Source organism: Podarcis melisellensis (assembly GCF_964234715.1).
Source record: "Podarcis melisellensis genome assembly, chromosome: 13".
NCBI lineage: Eukaryota > Metazoa > Chordata > Lepidosauria > Squamata > Lacertidae > Podarcis > Podarcis melisellensis.
In genome coordinates, this window is record NC_138545.1 from 19,425,648 (window position 1) to 19,442,552 (window position 16,905).

General features: G+C 44.5%; 1 protein-coding gene across 2 annotated transcripts; it reads left to right on the forward strand.

The window, feature by feature from the left end:
• Positions 1 to 2,400: 2,400 nt before the first annotated feature.
• On the forward strand, positions 2,401 to 16,896 carry LOC309355658 (immunoglobulin superfamily member 1-like). Of its 2 annotated transcripts, XM_081886632.1 has the most exons (11): positions 2,402 to 3,059; positions 3,698 to 3,733; positions 5,309 to 5,595; positions 7,567 to 7,869; positions 8,373 to 8,660; positions 10,292 to 10,582; positions 11,326 to 11,616; positions 12,966 to 13,253; positions 14,553 to 14,843; positions 16,104 to 16,219; positions 16,393 to 16,896. In XM_081886632.1, the coding sequence occupies exons 1-10, from the start codon at positions 3,028 to 3,030 to the stop codon at positions 16,217 to 16,219; spliced, it is 2,223 nt and encodes a 740-aa protein (XP_081742758.1). In that variant the 5' UTR covers positions 2,402 to 3,027; the 3' UTR covers positions 16,393 to 16,896. The 2 variants fall into 2 exon arrangements, with proteins under 2 accessions (XP_081742759.1, XP_081742758.1); XM_081886633.1 differs by lacking the exon at positions 14,553 to 14,843 and having other exon boundaries at positions 2,401 to 3,059.
• The last annotated feature ends 9 nt before the right edge of the window (positions 16,897 to 16,905 follow it).

Below are 16,905 nucleotides of genomic sequence, written 5' to 3' on the forward strand. Positions count from 1 at the left end.
AAGGGGCCAATTCCACATGCACTCATCTCAACCACAAGGTTTTTAGAATATAACTGGGGAGCTCTTTGGAGAGGACATCTGTAGGGAGCAATCAGTGGGTGGTGTCTCTTTGAGGAACCTGTTTCTACATTGGAGGAAATGGGGAATAATTAAACATTTCCCGGCTTGTTATTTGTGAGAGAGGGGTAGGGGTGGAGAGGAAGAGAGAGAACCTAATCTGATGAGCTTCAACAGGGTCAGGTTGCATAACCTGGGGTTGAAGTAAAGTAGCAAAAGGGGAAAAATGAAAAGCTTCCCCCAAAAGATGGTCAGTTGGAAACTATGTATCTGGAGGGGCCCCAGGTTCCTAATCTCTGCTTTACGGTAAAGAAGGAAACACCTGATGCAGGTGCCTGCTATGCAGAAGAGGACAAGACCTAGTCCTGCAGTGGTCATTATCTCACCTTTTGTTCCTTCTCTGCCCAGATCCCCAGTTACCCAGACCTTCCATCTCCACCTCATTAAGGAAGCCCTTTTGTGCTGGGAAAGATGTCATGATTGTATGTGAAATTGCAGAGGGACCTGCCACTGTCTATCTCCATAAGGCTGGAGAATTAAGAAAATGGGCCCGGGAGTCTTATGCAAATGTGACTGAATTTTACTTTAGGAATACATAAACAAGTGAGTTTTTACTGAAGATTAAAGGTAAAGGTAAAGGGACCCCTGACCATTAGGTCCAGTCGTGACCGACTCTGGGGTTGCAGTGCTCATCTCGCTTTACTGGCGAGGGAGCGGCGTACAGCTTCTGGGTCATGTGGCCAGCATGACTAAGCCACTTCTGGCAAACCAAAGCAGCACACAGAAACGCCGTTTACCTTCCCGCTGGAGCGGTACCTATTTATCTACTTGTACTTTGACATGTGTTTGAAGTGCTAGGTTGGCAGGAGCAGGGACTGAACAATGGGAGCTCACCCCGTCATGGGGATTCAAACCGCCGACCTTCTGATTGGCAAGTCCTAGGCTCTGTAATGCATATGCTATCAAACTAGAGTTGCCAATGAAGTTCAAGCAGGAGCTGAACACGTGAACTTCTCAGCTCAAAAAGCTGAATGTCCGACACGGCTTCCGATGCTTCCGATTGAGTGCAGGAAGCTCCTGCATCCAATTGGAAGACACACCTTGGTTTTCGAACCATTTCAGGAGTTGAACGGACTCCCGGAACAGATTAAGTTCGAGAACCAAGGTGCCACCGTACTACTCTGCCACCGTGATGAATGCTTTTCATTTCCCTACAGATTCCAAAGCACGATGCCCCAACTGAGACCGAAGACATCATCTATGCTGATCTGAAGAGAGAAGCCCCACATACTCAAGAGGAAGCCAGATCTTATGATGGCTCTGAGGACTTAGTCTATGCTGCAGTTTCCCAGCACAACTCAAAGGGAGTCCAGGCTCAGATGGAAGATAAATAACATGGATTTCTAATAATAAGGAGGATTCCAGGACTTGGATTGGATTGGCCAGTGAATATCCCTGCATTCATTTCTAGCTTTGCGTCTTTGGAATATGGGTATAGTCAGCCTACATGTCTAAATGCATATTTTTTTGAGGAGACATTATGCCATACTAAAAGAGGATGTCCTACAGGTTTCTCAATGTGGTGTGAGAGTGACTTTATATTGAAGTGAGATTTTAAATTACAAACAAGGAATACAAGCAATTTTTTTTTTTTACGTTTACTAGCAAATTTAGTGCTGGTTCAGCTGTCAGACCTGCCCTTACCTATTTTTTTCTTTTTAAGGATTGTATCATATAATTTAGTGATTTAAACGTGCATTTACTGCTGTTTCCTTCTTTAAAAGAAGCCGCTGGCTGTTGCAAAACTGTTCTGGGATTGAGACATTTGTGACATCATGGGTACCAGCCCACAACACCATCCATAGCTGGCACTGGCTGAAATTGTGCTTCGATGTTTTGTTGTTCTCTTCTGTTGAATGGAAATCTACATCTTTATTAAAAGAATATTACAGCCATGAGAGAAAGTTCCCTTTGTCTTCATTCCTTGATAAATTACCTTCTTGATGAAGGCTACAAAATAACAGACCAGCTATTTCACTTTCAGGAGTGGTTCAGTACATACAACAGGAACAGAAGAAATGGCGGTTGAAAACTTCCACTTCCTTATTAAATGCAGTCAGACCTTCTTGTCATGGTATACAGCTGGCAGCTGCTCCTTCCTTCCTTCCTTCCTTCCTTCCTTCCTTCCTTCCTTCCTTCCTTCCTTCCTTCCTTCCTTCCTTCCTTCCTTCCTTCCTTCTTTCTTTTTTGGAGGGGGATGAACTTGAGGGCAAACCTCAAGTTCAATCTTAACTGTTTGTCTTTTGGGTTTTTTTCACCACTTCTACCTGTTCCAATAAATTCAGATAGATTGATTTTAAAGAAGGAACGGTCACCATTAAAATGACCAGACTCGAGAATTAAAACAACACTCTGCTGGCTTCTCATTCTATTGCTATCTTTTAGAAATAAATGTTTTTCAAAATTGCAAACATGAAAATGTGGAGCCTTGATCTTAAGACTAGAAAAACGAGAAAGAGAGAGAAACTCAGATTGAGATATCGGCCCACCCTTAGTCTCCCTGCAAAGCAGGCAGCAGCAGAGTAAGAACAAGGAGCCTATAAAGGTGAACTGGCCTTTAAGTCCTTTGAAAGGCTTATTTATTCTTTTAGTACAAAGCCAGAATTTTATCATGTGTATTTTCTGTAACCGTCAGCAATCTAATCTCAGTAGCACAGAATGGGTTTTGTGAACATTTGTATTTGAAGAGCTGCCTTCCTGAGTCAATGGATATCTGATCACAAGAGACATTTCCTGCTGATTAAAGGGGGCATGTCAGAGGCTCATGAGTTACCGACTGGGTGGTAGATAATGCCTGAACCCAGTTTCCTGTGTCTTTAGATCAAATCTGGGGGCTCAAGTAAAGCAGAGCATTAACAGAGCAGAAGACACTGAAGTTGGATCCAGCCCCTGGGGACCCAACATTGCCTCATGGCTCTGACTGCTAGCATCCTGTTGCTTTGGTGAGAATCTCAAAAGCCAAGGAGCGCCTAGAACGGGGAACTGAAGAGAAGAACATTTTCCAGTGGGAGTATGCATGAAAGGTTAAGAGATGGGGAGGGAAAGATGTTTAATTTCAGAAATGACAAGTGTCGTGGGGTCTAGTCGGGCAAAACTTACAGATCTGCATCAAGGATGGAGAGCCTGTGGTACTCTGGTCCTTGCTGGACTCTAACTCCCATCAGCCCCTGCCAGCTTGGCCAATAGGCAGGGATGATGGGATTTGTAGTCCAGCAACACCTGAAGGCCACGAGTGCCTTATCTCTGATCTGAGTCAAAAATGAATGGGGGATATGATTGGGATAGTTCAGCAGTAATGCATATTGTCCTCCGCTAAGAGGCATCCTCATGTTACAAATTGATTCTTTAGAGGAACCCAAGGACCAGGAATGATGTCCAGGAATGGTGGCAGTTGCAGTTCAGCAACACCTGGAGGGACACCTGCCATAGAAGATGAGTGGCCAGGCAGTTTTCCAGAGTCCCACCTCAGATTAAACCCTGTCTGCAGGCATGCAGATGGAGAAATAGTTATGCTGAATGTTTGGCAGGGATCTTATTGCCATGGGACCTGTTCAGTAATTGTTTTTCCCCCTCTTTCTAGGTTGCTCTCCAGATCAAGAGAAAAATGTGTTCAAAGGTAAGGAAATATTGGGGCGAAGAATGTTTGGATTATGTTACGTTGACAGGTGGAGCTTTGAGACAGGTCTGCATGGAGGAGGGAGGGAGATTTGTCTATTACAATATCTTGTAGGTTCTAAGGGTTGATTTGCAGGACCCCATTTCCCATTGTGAGGTGTGGGTTATTCAGTACATGTAGGAAAACCATGGGCTTCAGGCCATGTAGTCACAGCCCCTAGCTCCCTTGAATGGCCTTCTGCCTTCAAATGCTTCACCTTTATGGACTTTTCTAAGCTAAGGATCAGTGTGTCACTCTTCCTACTAACCCTATAAACTCCATTGACTTTTCATGGTTTACCACTCCCTTCCCACTAGACCATGGAGACACTAGACCATTGAGTACAAAAAGATGTAGCATACTGAGTCCACAGAGAACTGAGATCTGGGGCAGGGGAGTTTTATATATATATATAAAAAATCACCAATGAACCAAGAGTAAAGATACTTTATTTAGTCAGAGCTTCACCTAGCCCCTTGCCTTACCTATTTGCTTCTAACAGATTTAGCAAAAAAGATCTCACCATTATCATCAATTTAGTTAGATTAATAATGTTCTGGCAGCTCCGCCCCCCATGATGCAAACATGATGGCTACTAGCATTTCCATAGCAACCTATAAAGACTCCACCAAACTCTACCATCTTTAGCTGTGTGAAGTGTTCATTATTCATTCTGATGCAAATTGGTCTAAATGTTTTCCTGCAGCTGAAACAGGACTGTGCACATACATACATTGCATTAAAAAAACCAAAAAAACTGGGCTGCTTGGGCCTTTTGAATTTTTGAGTGGGTACCAAACTCACTGGTTATGTCTCTGTTCCCTCCTCTGATTCAGCCACCCACCCACCCAGAGAAAGTGTGGTTTATAATTAATATGAGCATTGGAAAACACATAGGGCTTCATCACCACCTCCACCCTCCGGCATATGAACAAGGGGACAGTGAATTTCAGGAGGGGACTCAAAGACTTCATGAGCACCAAGGGAAGATCTCAAGGGTGCCATGGACAGCATTTTGGTGGCCCTTGGTGGCCATTACATATTTCATAGGTAATTGATTGTTTCTTGCAGTGTGCATTTTTTCACTTGCCCGGATATAAATTTTGGAAATACCACCTCCTCCTCCTCCTCCTCCTTCTTCTTCTTCTTCTTCTTCTTCTTCTTCTTCTTCTTCTTCTTCTTCTTCTTCTTCTTCTTCTTCTTCTTCTTCTTCTTCTTCTTCTTCTTCTTCTTCTTCTTCTCCTCCTCCTCCTCCTCCTCCTCCTCCTCCTCCTCCTCCTCCTCCTCCTCTTCCTCCTCCTCCTCCTCCTCCTCCTCCTCCTCCTCCTCCTCCTCCTCCTCTTCCTCCTCCTCCTCCTCCTCCTCCTCCTCCTCCTCCTCCTCCTCCTCCTCTTCCTCCTCCTCCTCCTCCTCCTCCTCCTCCTCCTCTTCCTCCTCCTCCTCCTCCTCTTCCTCCTCCTCCTCCTCCTCCTCCTCCTCCTCCTCCTCCTCCTCCTCCTCCTCCTCCTCCTCCTCCTCCTTTCCCTGTTAATCCAGTGAGATCCTCCTTCCTGCTCCCAAAATCTCATTGACTCCCAGTTGGAGAGTCTTGCCTAGAGGAAATGTCACCATCCTTTGTGAGGCACCCACCACCAAAGGGCTGACTTTCTACCTAAAAAAAGGTCATCAGGCGATAGCCAGTCCAAGACCGGGAGACAAAGGATCGGCTCATTTCCCCATTACTAATGTGAGCTCAAAGGATGGAGGAATGTACACCTGTTTCTATCACAATTCAAGCAAGTCTAGTTCAGAATGCAGTGAACCACTGGAGTTGCTGATAACAGGTATGGTCTTGCCTCAGATTACTCCTCGGTATCTCAGAATAGCATCCTGGGGTCACTGAAACTTGGTTCATTAGCCTCAGTTAATATTTCCATCTGCTAGGTGAAGGACATAATGTAGATATGGACTAGGAAAGTTCTCGTGCGGCAACAAAATATCACCAGCCTTGGAGTGGACCAGCAGAGCAGAAATACACAAGAATTCCCCCTGTGTGTGTTTGTGTGTTTAACGTACTGACCCTGTAATGCACATTTGGCAGAGCTAATCCTGTACACTAATTACACAAGGGAGGAACATGTGTCGCCACAGTGCCAGTGGAATGATGACCAGCCTGGTGTAAACTCACCCAGTCCCAAAGGGGAGACACACACCATTCAGAAAATCCTTGAAATGGCAGATATGACTGCAAAATCCATGGAAATATCACCTCTCGCCCAAAATCAGGAGCTGTCCCTGTGATGACACCACAGGTCAGTCACACAAGGACAACCGTACAGGGCTGACAGGCATAGCCAAGGCAGCCCTGTGATGCTTTCTGCTAAAGCAGGCCCAATTCTGCTCATCTGCAAGTAGTGTGGCATTGTGGCCAGATGCTCCACCTCTTCCTCCCCCCTCCCCCCTCCCCCTCCCCTCTGCCATTGCCTGAAGGAACCCTTCCCTGCTAGGCCCTCTGACAGATAGGAGACTTCAGGAATATCTCATCATCTGTATGACGTGAATATGACCTACCTGCAAATCGACCAATGGCAGATGGCTCCAGGGGTGGCCTTTCCTGGGGAGGGGAGCAGAGAGGGTCCATAGGAAGGCTTCACTCTGGTCCGCTCCTCGGGAATAAAAAGGTCCCCACCTCTTTCCCGGCACCGCAGTTCTTTCACGGTCCCTCAGCTCACAAAACAAGACTGCTGGTTCAAATACAGAGAGCGAGATTCAGGGGAAAGCTGAATTCAAAAGAGAAAATGTGCAAAATCGCAGTTCCTTGCAGTGGGTGACATTAAATTATTGAGAATACAAGCCACTTCAAGTCCATTTCATTGTGGACAAGCCCTACGTTTGGACCCTGATGTGATGCTCCTGAGAACCCCCTGCTTCAGTCTGAAGCATTTTGGACCTGGATCTGAACCTTGATGTAAGATGGGAAAAAATTTAAAGTGAGAGAATTGGGTAATATTTACAAGCATGGTATTCCCTGCAGGGTGGGTAAAACCTGACAAAGTATAGACAAATGGGTCCAGGCTTTTGTTCTGGTCACTTTCATATAATGCAACTGCAGATCATTTAGAGCTGAATAGACATTCCTGTTCCTGTTCCTGTTCCTGTGTTTAAGCTGGTGTACATCTCATTATCACAGGGTTTGCCAACGCAATGCCCGTGGGTGCCAGTGTTCCTGCCATTACCCCCTATGGCACTCACAAAAGTCTTAGCAAATGTCCCCTAAAAAAGACAGCCCTGCAATGCTGTCTCCTCTGCATGGTTTAGTCTTCTCTGCATTGAACACACATCCTTAAACAGGCCCACATTTTAGTTGCTGCCAGTTTGGACACACAATCTGTTCTCAACAAAGGAGAAGTGCAAATAACATTTCTGTGAGTGTGTCAGTAGCTGATGTGGGGACCTTTTTCCTATTGACAGGAAGGGGGTGGATCTGAGTGACCGCAGGCCTGCACTATTGTGTGACCCTGCTTCTTTTTCAGCTCTTTTAGATGTGGCGGCCATTTTGTCTTATGCCACACTCCCACAGAAGCCATTTTGTAACTGGCACCCAGGGCACCACCTCAACATTTGAAATGTGGCTACTAGCCCTTAATAGTCGGCAACCTCTGCGCTATTGTATAGTGCGTCCACTTTCATCTGCAATCCATCCTGTTGTGCTGCTGCTGGCCGTAACCCTGTGGTAATTGGCTACATTCGGCGGCATGAATTTTATGCATTCATCCTCATTATTTTCACATTCTAAGTTGACTTCATCCTCACAGATCTCGAGCTACCGAAGCCAAATATCACCCTCTACCCAAAGAAGCTGATTTACCTGGGAAGTAATGTGTCTATTCAGTGCTCATTCAAAGAGGCAACCCAACATCCAATCCAGAGGTTCTATCTCCATACTGATGCAGATAAGATGAAACCAGATTCTGTGAAACCAGATGGAGACACGGCCACATTTAACTTTAGAGAAGTGCAAGAGCATCATGCAGGCAAATATCGCTGCAACTACAGAGCACCTTCAGGGGATTTTATCTCCTCCAAGTCCAGTGATGATTTGGAGTTGTTTGTCATAGGTAAGGGTTCTGATTCACTGTCTCCAAGACAAATATAGTGATCCAGCTTGCTGGATGTTTGTATTCTAGCCTTAGAGTACCTGGACTATGTAGAGCAGGGTTGGAAGACCTGTACCCCTCCCCCTTGATGTTGCTGGACTACAAGTCCCATCATCCTCTGACCATTGGTTATACTTGTAGAGGCCAATGGGAGCTGGAGTCCAAGGACATTTGGAAGGCCACATAAGTAAAGGGGATGAAAAAGGCCTTCCTATTTCTTCTCATGTTTCCCACCAAATTCCTGGTTTACAGCATCATAGCTGCTTCCATTAGTGAACGTCCGTCTTGATTCTAGAGAGTGTTGGAGCTTGGGTAGAGTTGGGTAGATGTCTTTCCAGGCTGAAGGACACATGGAGTGTTTCCCTTTCCATTATGCACCCTTCCACCACACAAAATTGCATGGTGTAAACAATCCACAGCAAAGATGGAGAGCCCTTCATTAACCAACTTCTCCCTTCTTACAGATCCCTACTTTCCTAGACCCGTTATCTCTCTGGGCCCCACTGAGCTGGTTGCTTTTGGGGGAAATGTCACTTTCCAATGTCAAAGCAAAAAGTTTTCCACGAGCTTCTATATCCAAAAGTCTGGAGAAGAGATGCTTCAGCCATGCTTGGGGATTGATGAGACCACAGCTCAATGCTTCGTCTCCAATCTAGACCAGGCGCATACAGGAGAATATAGCTGCAGGTACAGCGAGTCAAAACCTTTCATCATCTCAAAGACTAGTGAACTTGTGAGATTGCTAATGACAGGTAAGTGTGAACTTAGCATTTACATACCTCTCCCATGACTCATTATTTATTTGGGGTTTAGGTGTACCATGTCTACTGAGAAATTAGCCTCCATTGAGTTCAATGAGGCTTATCCCAAGGTAAGCATGTATACGGTTGCAATCTTAATTTGTATTTCAGTACAGAATAAAAGCGGGCCTGTCTTTGTTTCCCTCACATTATATTTTATTCAGAGGCAGAGATAGCACTAGCATTTGGCATCCTCAGGCAGCTGTCAGAGCCCCAGAAGGGCCCACTGCTGCGTCTACCTTCCCTGGCCACACTTCAAATCATTTTTATGAGGTTCCCATGAGAACTGTGGGGATGGATGCTGCCATTTTAAATTCCCATCATGCCCCAATGTAATGTGGGAAATTAGCATGGTGTCTCTACTGGGATACTGTTGCTGCTCACTGCTGCTGCCACCAAGTAAAGCCACTGGAAGACCCATGGAAATAGGAAGAGGCCAGCCAATGGGCATTTTGCTGAGTCCTCCCCCAACCCCTGTTCCACAAACCTGGAGGTGGCCCCATTCAGAGGGAACAAACATTCACTAGTATTCATGAAGAGAGCTCAGTCATTCCCAAACTGAGTGCCATAAGAAAGCTGCTACTATGGTGTGAGAGATAACTTAAATTATTGAAGGTTGCTTTGAACCTGAGATACCTGAGAAGATGGATACCCACTGCATCCCAGCTACATTTTTTAATAATGTTCTTGATTATCAGCCTGAGGAGTAATGAGTGAGAGTCTTGTTGAGAATGCAGAAGGGACCATATATCAGGGCAGCCAATATGGTGCTTTTAGGATGCTGAGGGACTCCAGGTCCTATCAGCCTCATCCAGCATAGTCAATGATCAGGGTTGATGGGAGTCGTAGTCCAGCAACATCCATAGGGGGCCATTTTGCGTAGTCCTGATAAAGGCAGAATAATGGTGCCCAGAGATTATTCTTTTCACACAAGGAGAGGGATGAGAATCTCTGTCATGAGTGGGACACACAACACATGTCACGTCTTTTCCATAGTTGCACATGCTACTGTGTCATTTAATAACTGCATTTTAAAATAAAATAATTGTTTTCAACAAGGCTGAGGTTTCAAAAAAGATCAGTAATTTTATTAAAATTTCACATTTGACATTTTTGGCACAATAAAGATAAGAAGAAGATAATGAATGTTTATATACTAGTTTCCACTGGGAGAAAGGACACAAGGCTCTGACACTATTTATTTTGCCCAGAATAAAAGTCCTTGATCATTGATTATTCTTGTGATAGTATTGTGATGTTTTCATGAAGCAGCGTTTTCTTTGTTTTATTGTATTTTCATTTGTACATCGCTACAATGATCCATGGGATGGGTAATTTACAAATGACCACTTACATAAAACAAAAAATGGATGTCAGCTTCTGACTATTCAGAAAACAAACTCCAACAGGCCTCATGTTTCTCTTTGCAAAATGGCCTAGGATTCAATCCTAAACACCATGAAACTCGACGAGACTTACTCATCCTAAGCATGTGTACAATTACACTGTGTACAAAGTGTACAAAGCATGGGTGGGTGTTTTGCGATGCTACATGCACTATTTAATCTGCTTTCTGTTCATAGATCAGAACATAGCCCGACCCAATATCTCCCTGATCCCAGGTTACATTGCACAACTGGGAAGCAAAGTCATCATTCAGTGCTCAGCCCAAGGTCTGAGCAAGAGGTTCTATCTTCATAAGGCTGAAGACAAGAAGAACCTACTAATAGCAGTGACAAATGAGGACAGGAAGAACTTCAGAATCAACAAAATGGACTGGGAGGATGGAGGGAGCTTCTACTGCAGCTACACAGAGCCCTCACAGTTTTTCACCTCTTCAGAGGCCAGTGACCGTGTGGAGCTGTTTGTACTAGGTGAGGATACCAATTAAGTCCCAGTATTCTTTGTGGGAAGAAACAACTGGTATAACTGTGCTTTAAATGCCTACTACAGGTGAGGGCTCAATTTATAGCTGGAAGTCCTTATACAAACACTTTTGGCTTAACACCAGTTTTCGTGAACAAGGAAATGAAAATAGGGTACAAGCCACAAGGGATGCTCAAGAAGAAAACCTTTGGGTTGGGACTGAAATGAAGGCAGAGAATGAAGGGAAGAAATTGTAACAAGTGCAGACACCTCAGTCAGTTAAAGAAAGAGAGGGAGGGAGGAAGAGGAAGGAAGGAAGAAAGGAAGGAAGGAAGGAGAAAGAAATGTTTTCAATAAATAAATAAATAAGAGCAAACTGCCAAATCTTTCTCTGGGGAGAAGCTTATAATGTCTATCTATCATGGAGTTCTAAAGGACCAGGTGCTCTAACATGGGGAAAAAATGACCAATAGGCTGACTGAAGATATTTTGCTTCCCTGAAGTGATGGACAAGATGGCAGACAACAACTTCTGGAGGGCACTATCTTGGTTAACCGTGCACAGCACTGGTGATGGGGGTGGTTCCTTGTTGTCTCATTTCCTCCTTTGCACAGTTCTCGTGTTACCCAAGTCTATCAGTTCTCTGACCCACACTCAATGGATCACCCTCAGGGGTAAATGCCACCATCCATTGTCAGAGCAAATATTGGCTTGGAATAGCCTTCGCCGATCAATTTCTTCCTTTGCACAGATCCCAAGTTATTCAAACCCAACATCACCCTGGCTCACACTCAGTGGGTTGTCCGGGGTGGAAATGCCATCATCAATTGCCAAAGCCAACACTGGGCTGCAAAGTTCCTTTTTGAGAAGACTGGAAAACAAATGCCTCTTCAAGTCATAGAGATTAATGGGACCATGGGCACATTCTTCATGAAAGATACTAACTTGGAGGATGGAGGGAACTATAGCTGCAGGTACAGTGCCAAGGAGAAACCTTTTATCATCTCAGAGCCCAGTGACTTCGTGACAATCCAGATAACAGGTACGAGAACTAACTTTGCCCATATCCTACCTAGTCCCATGCCTCGTTCTTAATTTTTGGTATTATTTGAATTGTAGCTACAGGATCTGTTCTATGTCTCATAGGAAAGTACAAAGGAAGCTGCATGTTCTGGATAACTGGACAGACATATCAAGGGCTGTAGCTTAGTGGTAGAACATCTGCCTTGCATGCAGAAGGCCCCAAGTTTAACCCCCAACATCTCCAGATGTGGCTGGGAATGCCTCTGTCTGAAACTCTGGGGAACAGATGCTGATCAGAATAGACAATAGCAGCTTCCTATGCTCCTAACATGTGCCATGGTCTTTAGAATCCAGTTCCTGCCCTAGGGAACTGAGAGAAACTAAAAAGAAGACTGCCCCCACCAACCTTCTCTACTTAGAATTCTGCATCATGTTTTGCAATTACTAGGCTGTTTTGTTGTTGTTTGTAAAGACCCAGGTTGCATAGTTGTGACTCCTAACAGATTGGGGCAGTAGCAATCTCTGTAATGGGGTGGAGTCACTCTTGTAACACCAGCTTCATTGCCGTCTACCAGGATGGAGTTGGAGTGGGCAAGAGTGGTGGTGAGGCTGGGGTGTGCAGGCACATCAGCGAGAGCATGAGATTGGCTCTGTCACCCTGCTCAATCCAGCTAAGCTGCAATGGCATCAGAGTCAGGTGGGCACTTCTGCCCCTACTGGCTCTGGAGTTTTGTGTGACAGGAGCGCAGAAGGGATCAACTGGCAGTGACAGTCTAGGAATGGGTTGGGTGTTCATAGATTTTAACCAAGAACTACTTTAGAACATTTTGGTTGAGGAGGGAACCAACAATTGCCACAACTATACCAATCTATTCTAAGGTCCATATACACGATGGCACAACATAAACAGGTTAAGTAATTCTTTTTAGGAACAGATGCAATGATGTCTCATGAGTGGAGAAAGAGGGAATAACCCCAGAATTCAGCAAAGAATAGTGAGTGGCTGTTTTTTTTTCCACCCTGAAAAGAACAGCAAGTTTCTAGCACAATATTGGTGAGGATAACCTCAAAACTGCTAGACAATGTCTGTGAAATCTCAAAAGGCAAAACAGCTTGATTCAGCACAAAGGGCATCAGTGTGGTCTGAATCTGAGCATATGACAACTGTATGGACAATCCAGTTAGCAAGCAGGTTAAGGATGTTTGCCAACACTGCACTGCTGCAAGCTTATCCTCTAGACATGCACATTTTAGGACTGCCCTTGTCTAGAGGATGAGCTAGCAGCAGTGTAATATTTTTGCCGGTGAAATGGTTTAGTTCCTCAGTCATGAGTAGAATAGTGATGCCATATGCATTTTTTCTCGCAGATCCTGATCTACCCAGGCCCAGCATTTCTTTTCATCCTAGTCCAATGCCACAGTTGGGGAAAAACATCACCATTCAGTGCTCTGTCAATAATTCATACAAGGCATGGTATCTTTATAAGGATGATGGTAAGAAGGAATTACAGTCAGTGGGGACAAGTAGCTCTGATGCTGTGTTCCTCATCAACAATGTGAGTGAAGCTGACGGAGGGAGCTACTACTGCAATTATAGACCCCAATCCGGGCCCTTCATCTCAGAGGCAAGTAATACCGTGGACCTTTACCTAGTAGGTGAGGACCTTCATTCACAATCTTCTAAACTAATGAATTTTGGTGCCCAACGTGGCATATTTTGGTATAACTTGCCCCATAAACAAATCAGAATGAATACTCAGCCAAGACTTGATATGCTCTAATCTCCACATAAGCTTTGTGCAAGCAAATCAAGATGGTGCCTGGGAATGACTCTCCTGCTGGCTTCTTCAGTGGGTTCCCTTTATGGTGGCCATCATCGCCTGGCTGCTGCCCTGCTAGTCCTTGCTTGCATGCTCACCACTTGGGGGGCAGTGGGCGAGACAGTGAGGAGTGGTACCATCAGAGGTGGCCATGGCAAACTGGAGTGCTCTCCTGGGGCTGCTGCTGCGGTGGTGCGAGGTGTTGGTGGTGGCAGCTCCTCAGGGCTGCCCACCAACTGCATACAGGGCAGAGGTGGTGGCTGCCTCAAGAGCAGTAGCAAGCCCTTTCTGCCCACCAAAGCAGCAGGAGGAGGGGTCTACAGCAGCCTAGCTCTGGCCCACATTCCAGACTCTGGCAGGCTGTCCAGTGAGTAGCATCACCCACCTGGCTGGCTTTCCCAGTAGAAGATATCCATGCCCACAAAGAGGCACCCTGCCAAGGAAAAGGGTTTGGGGTGAGAAGGACCAGGGTATTGTTTAAGTATATTTTAAAAAATACTTTAAATAGATCTTATTATGCTTTGTGTGTAAATTGCTTGATTTGGTCGTGTATTTTTTGTTGTGTTTTGCTTATTGTTTATGTGTCTGGTTCAGCTATGTTTGTAACTGTGTGTTTTTGCCTGACTGCAATGTGCCCTTGAACCCAGACAATGCTATTTGCTTGCCTGGGTGGAAAACAGAGAGGGGTGTGTGTAGAAACTACACTATTGTTCAAAGTTAAAGTGTGTATTCATTGTTCTCTCCACATTGGCCCCACTGACCAATGGCATGAGGCTCCCAGAATGTTGCCCAGAAGAGTATACAGCCTTTGGGTTGAAAGAGGTTCTCTATCCCTGCTCGAAGAGGATGGACCATAGCTTAGTGGTAGGGTGTCTGCTTTGCATGCCAAAGGTCCCAGGTTCAGTTCCCAGCATTTCCAAATAGGGCTGGAAGTGTCCCCTGCCTGGAACTCTGCCAGAACCACTGCCAGTCAGTGTAGAAAATACTGAGTTAGATGGGCCAATGATCTTGATTCAGTATAAGCTTCCTATCTTCCTAAGATCCTGCTTCAGCTTTCTACACTGTCCCTGAGAACAGCTTCCACCATGTTGTGCTGATGGTCATCTCACTTCTGTGGGCTCTTTTTCTGTGACAGATCCTAATTTATATATACCAACAATTTCCATGAGTCCTAGCAACTTGGTTGCCTTTGGAGAACAAGTCACAATCAGGTGTGAAACTGGGAAAGAAGCCATGATGTTCTATCTCCATAAGGATGGAGACCCATCACTAAACTGGACCATGGAAACTGAATTATATCATGGTACATTGTCCATTCACAATGTCAGCTGGGACAACAAAGGGAGCTACAGTTGCAGCTATGTAGCAGAAAAAAGGCCAAAGGCGTTATCACTACAGAGTGACCCAATAGAACTCCTGATATCAGGTATGGTTTCTTACTTGGCTATCAAACAGTGTGCCTTACTATATTATTTGGTTTAACAGGTTCCTATCCAACTAAGTCATACTCAGAGTTGGGCCCTTGAAATCAATGGACCAAAGTGAATCTCTTGCATTTCAATGGATCTACTCTGAGTATTACTGGCTGGCTATCACCCAAATTCTTTGAACCTTATTTAGTTAATTCTGAAATTGACATGAATCATGAAAAAATGCTACTGGGTACAAACTAGATATACAGTAAACTGGTACAAACCTGGGTAAAGTGGTGCAATGCCTCCAACCCAAAGCAGGTGTGATCACAGGGGACCTGTTAGAGGGATCTAGTGGGAAGTCTGCCCAGAAGCCAAGTATAAGAGCAAACAGGCCATAGAACTTCCTGTGGGATGATGTAAAACTGCAGTCAAGTACAACATTCCTACAGTGGACATGTTAGGGGTTTTTTTGTACCACTCAGGAGAAGACTTCCTGTTTCCTCCCGAGCTGGGACAGACTTTCACTACATGTGACTTGAAGAGGGTCTGGTCTGTTGTACTAGCATGGAGGAGCACACTGCCTCCATGTTCTGATCAGTGTGTGTTCTCCATTTTGTATGTTGCTGTGTGTTTGGAGAAGTGACTGCTTAGTTGCAGGGACTTGGGACTAACTTTTTTATGGAATAGTTCTAGTTGTTAAGTAACCAAAGTCTGCCTTCAGGGATATGTCTGTGAACCTGAATGAATCTGTGAGTAAACTACTTTTATATTAATATTAATCAGATTCTTGTGTTTATTCCTTTTAAAAGGGATTAGAAAGGATTTTACCAGGAAGGAATCTTTAATAGTATGACTCAGACGAGTCATCAACAAGCTGATCGCTGCGTAATTTAAAAAGGCGGTTGTTTGGAACTCTGCTAGAATATGGAACTTGCTAGAACTTGCTAGCCTCTCCTGTCTCACTAATCACCCCCACACATCCAGCAGTTATCTTGGAGGACCACCTAGGTAGACCCATGTTCTTGAGGTGGTCCCTTAATCCCAGGCTTAACCCTGCTCAGCAGCCCTCCATTTGAAGGCTAAGAATGTATGTACACCAAATGTCTCAGCCAAAGCCTACCTACAACTGTAATCAATAAAAGCTAATTTTTGAAATCCCAGAACATTGTCTTGTGCAGTTTGCCACACCTAACATTGTCTAGGCCTTTTCTCCCTGGGGCTGGAGTCACTGTGAGTGGCTCTGCAACTTGATTTTTCCTTTTCCTTTTCAGAGAGCGACTACACCCTGGTGAATATCATTCGCTTTGTCATAGGTGGTCTGGTCACTGTACTCCTTGGCTATATATTGACTTTGGATCGGCGTTTCCAAAGGGAGCATGTACACTAGGTGAGATAATTTGTTTTTCTCCAACTCAATATGCCTCCTCTTTAAAAAGGAAACAAAGAAACCCAAATTGAGGTTTTTTGGGAGTGCTTGGGGATTCTTGATGTTACAGAAGAGGCCACAGCTGGGTGGTATTGAGGTGGTATTAAGGGAAATATTTATATCTTGTCTTTCAGGTGAAGTCTTCGGAGGTAGTTTCACATGTGTGCTACATTGGCCTTTGCCTGCCTGGTGCCTTCCAGACCAAACTAGTGCTCTCATCAGCCCCCATGTGCTGTCTAAGGCTGCTAGGAGTGGTAGTAGTTCAGCAGCACTTGGAGGACCACTGATTCCCGTCTTTTCTTTACATGTTCCCAGATTCAAACAAAAGTTTTTTAAAAAGACAAAAAAAGAAGAAAGATTCATTTTCAACTACATGGAAAAAAACATATTTTATATGTGAATGAAAATAACATATTTTACAAGGGACATTTGAGCACTGTTATTTGCAGTTATTAGTAACGTCTTCAAGTGAGAAAATCATAAAATTGTTGAAGTCAACTGTGATGTTCTGTTGTTTATGTAAATAGTATTGTATTGTATATGTAATAATATTAGAGTTATATGAGGTAAGTGTGTAGGCAAGCTTAGCTCATTTTTTTTTAGTTGCTGTTTTGTTAATATTGCTACTATTGTTTTATAGATTAGGA

Coding starts and splice junctions, on each gene's coding strand:
- LOC309355658 (XM_081886632.1), top strand. CDS start 3,028: ATGGCTCTGACTGCTAGCATCCTGTTGCTTTG. Junction 5,596..7,566: donor ACTGGAGTTGCTGATAACAG/GTATGGTCTTGC, acceptor TCATCCTCACAG/ATCTCGAGCTACCGAAGCCA. Junction 13,254..14,552: donor CGTGGACCTTTACCTAGTAG/GTGAGGACCTTC, acceptor TTTCTGTGACAG/ATCCTAATTTATATATACCA.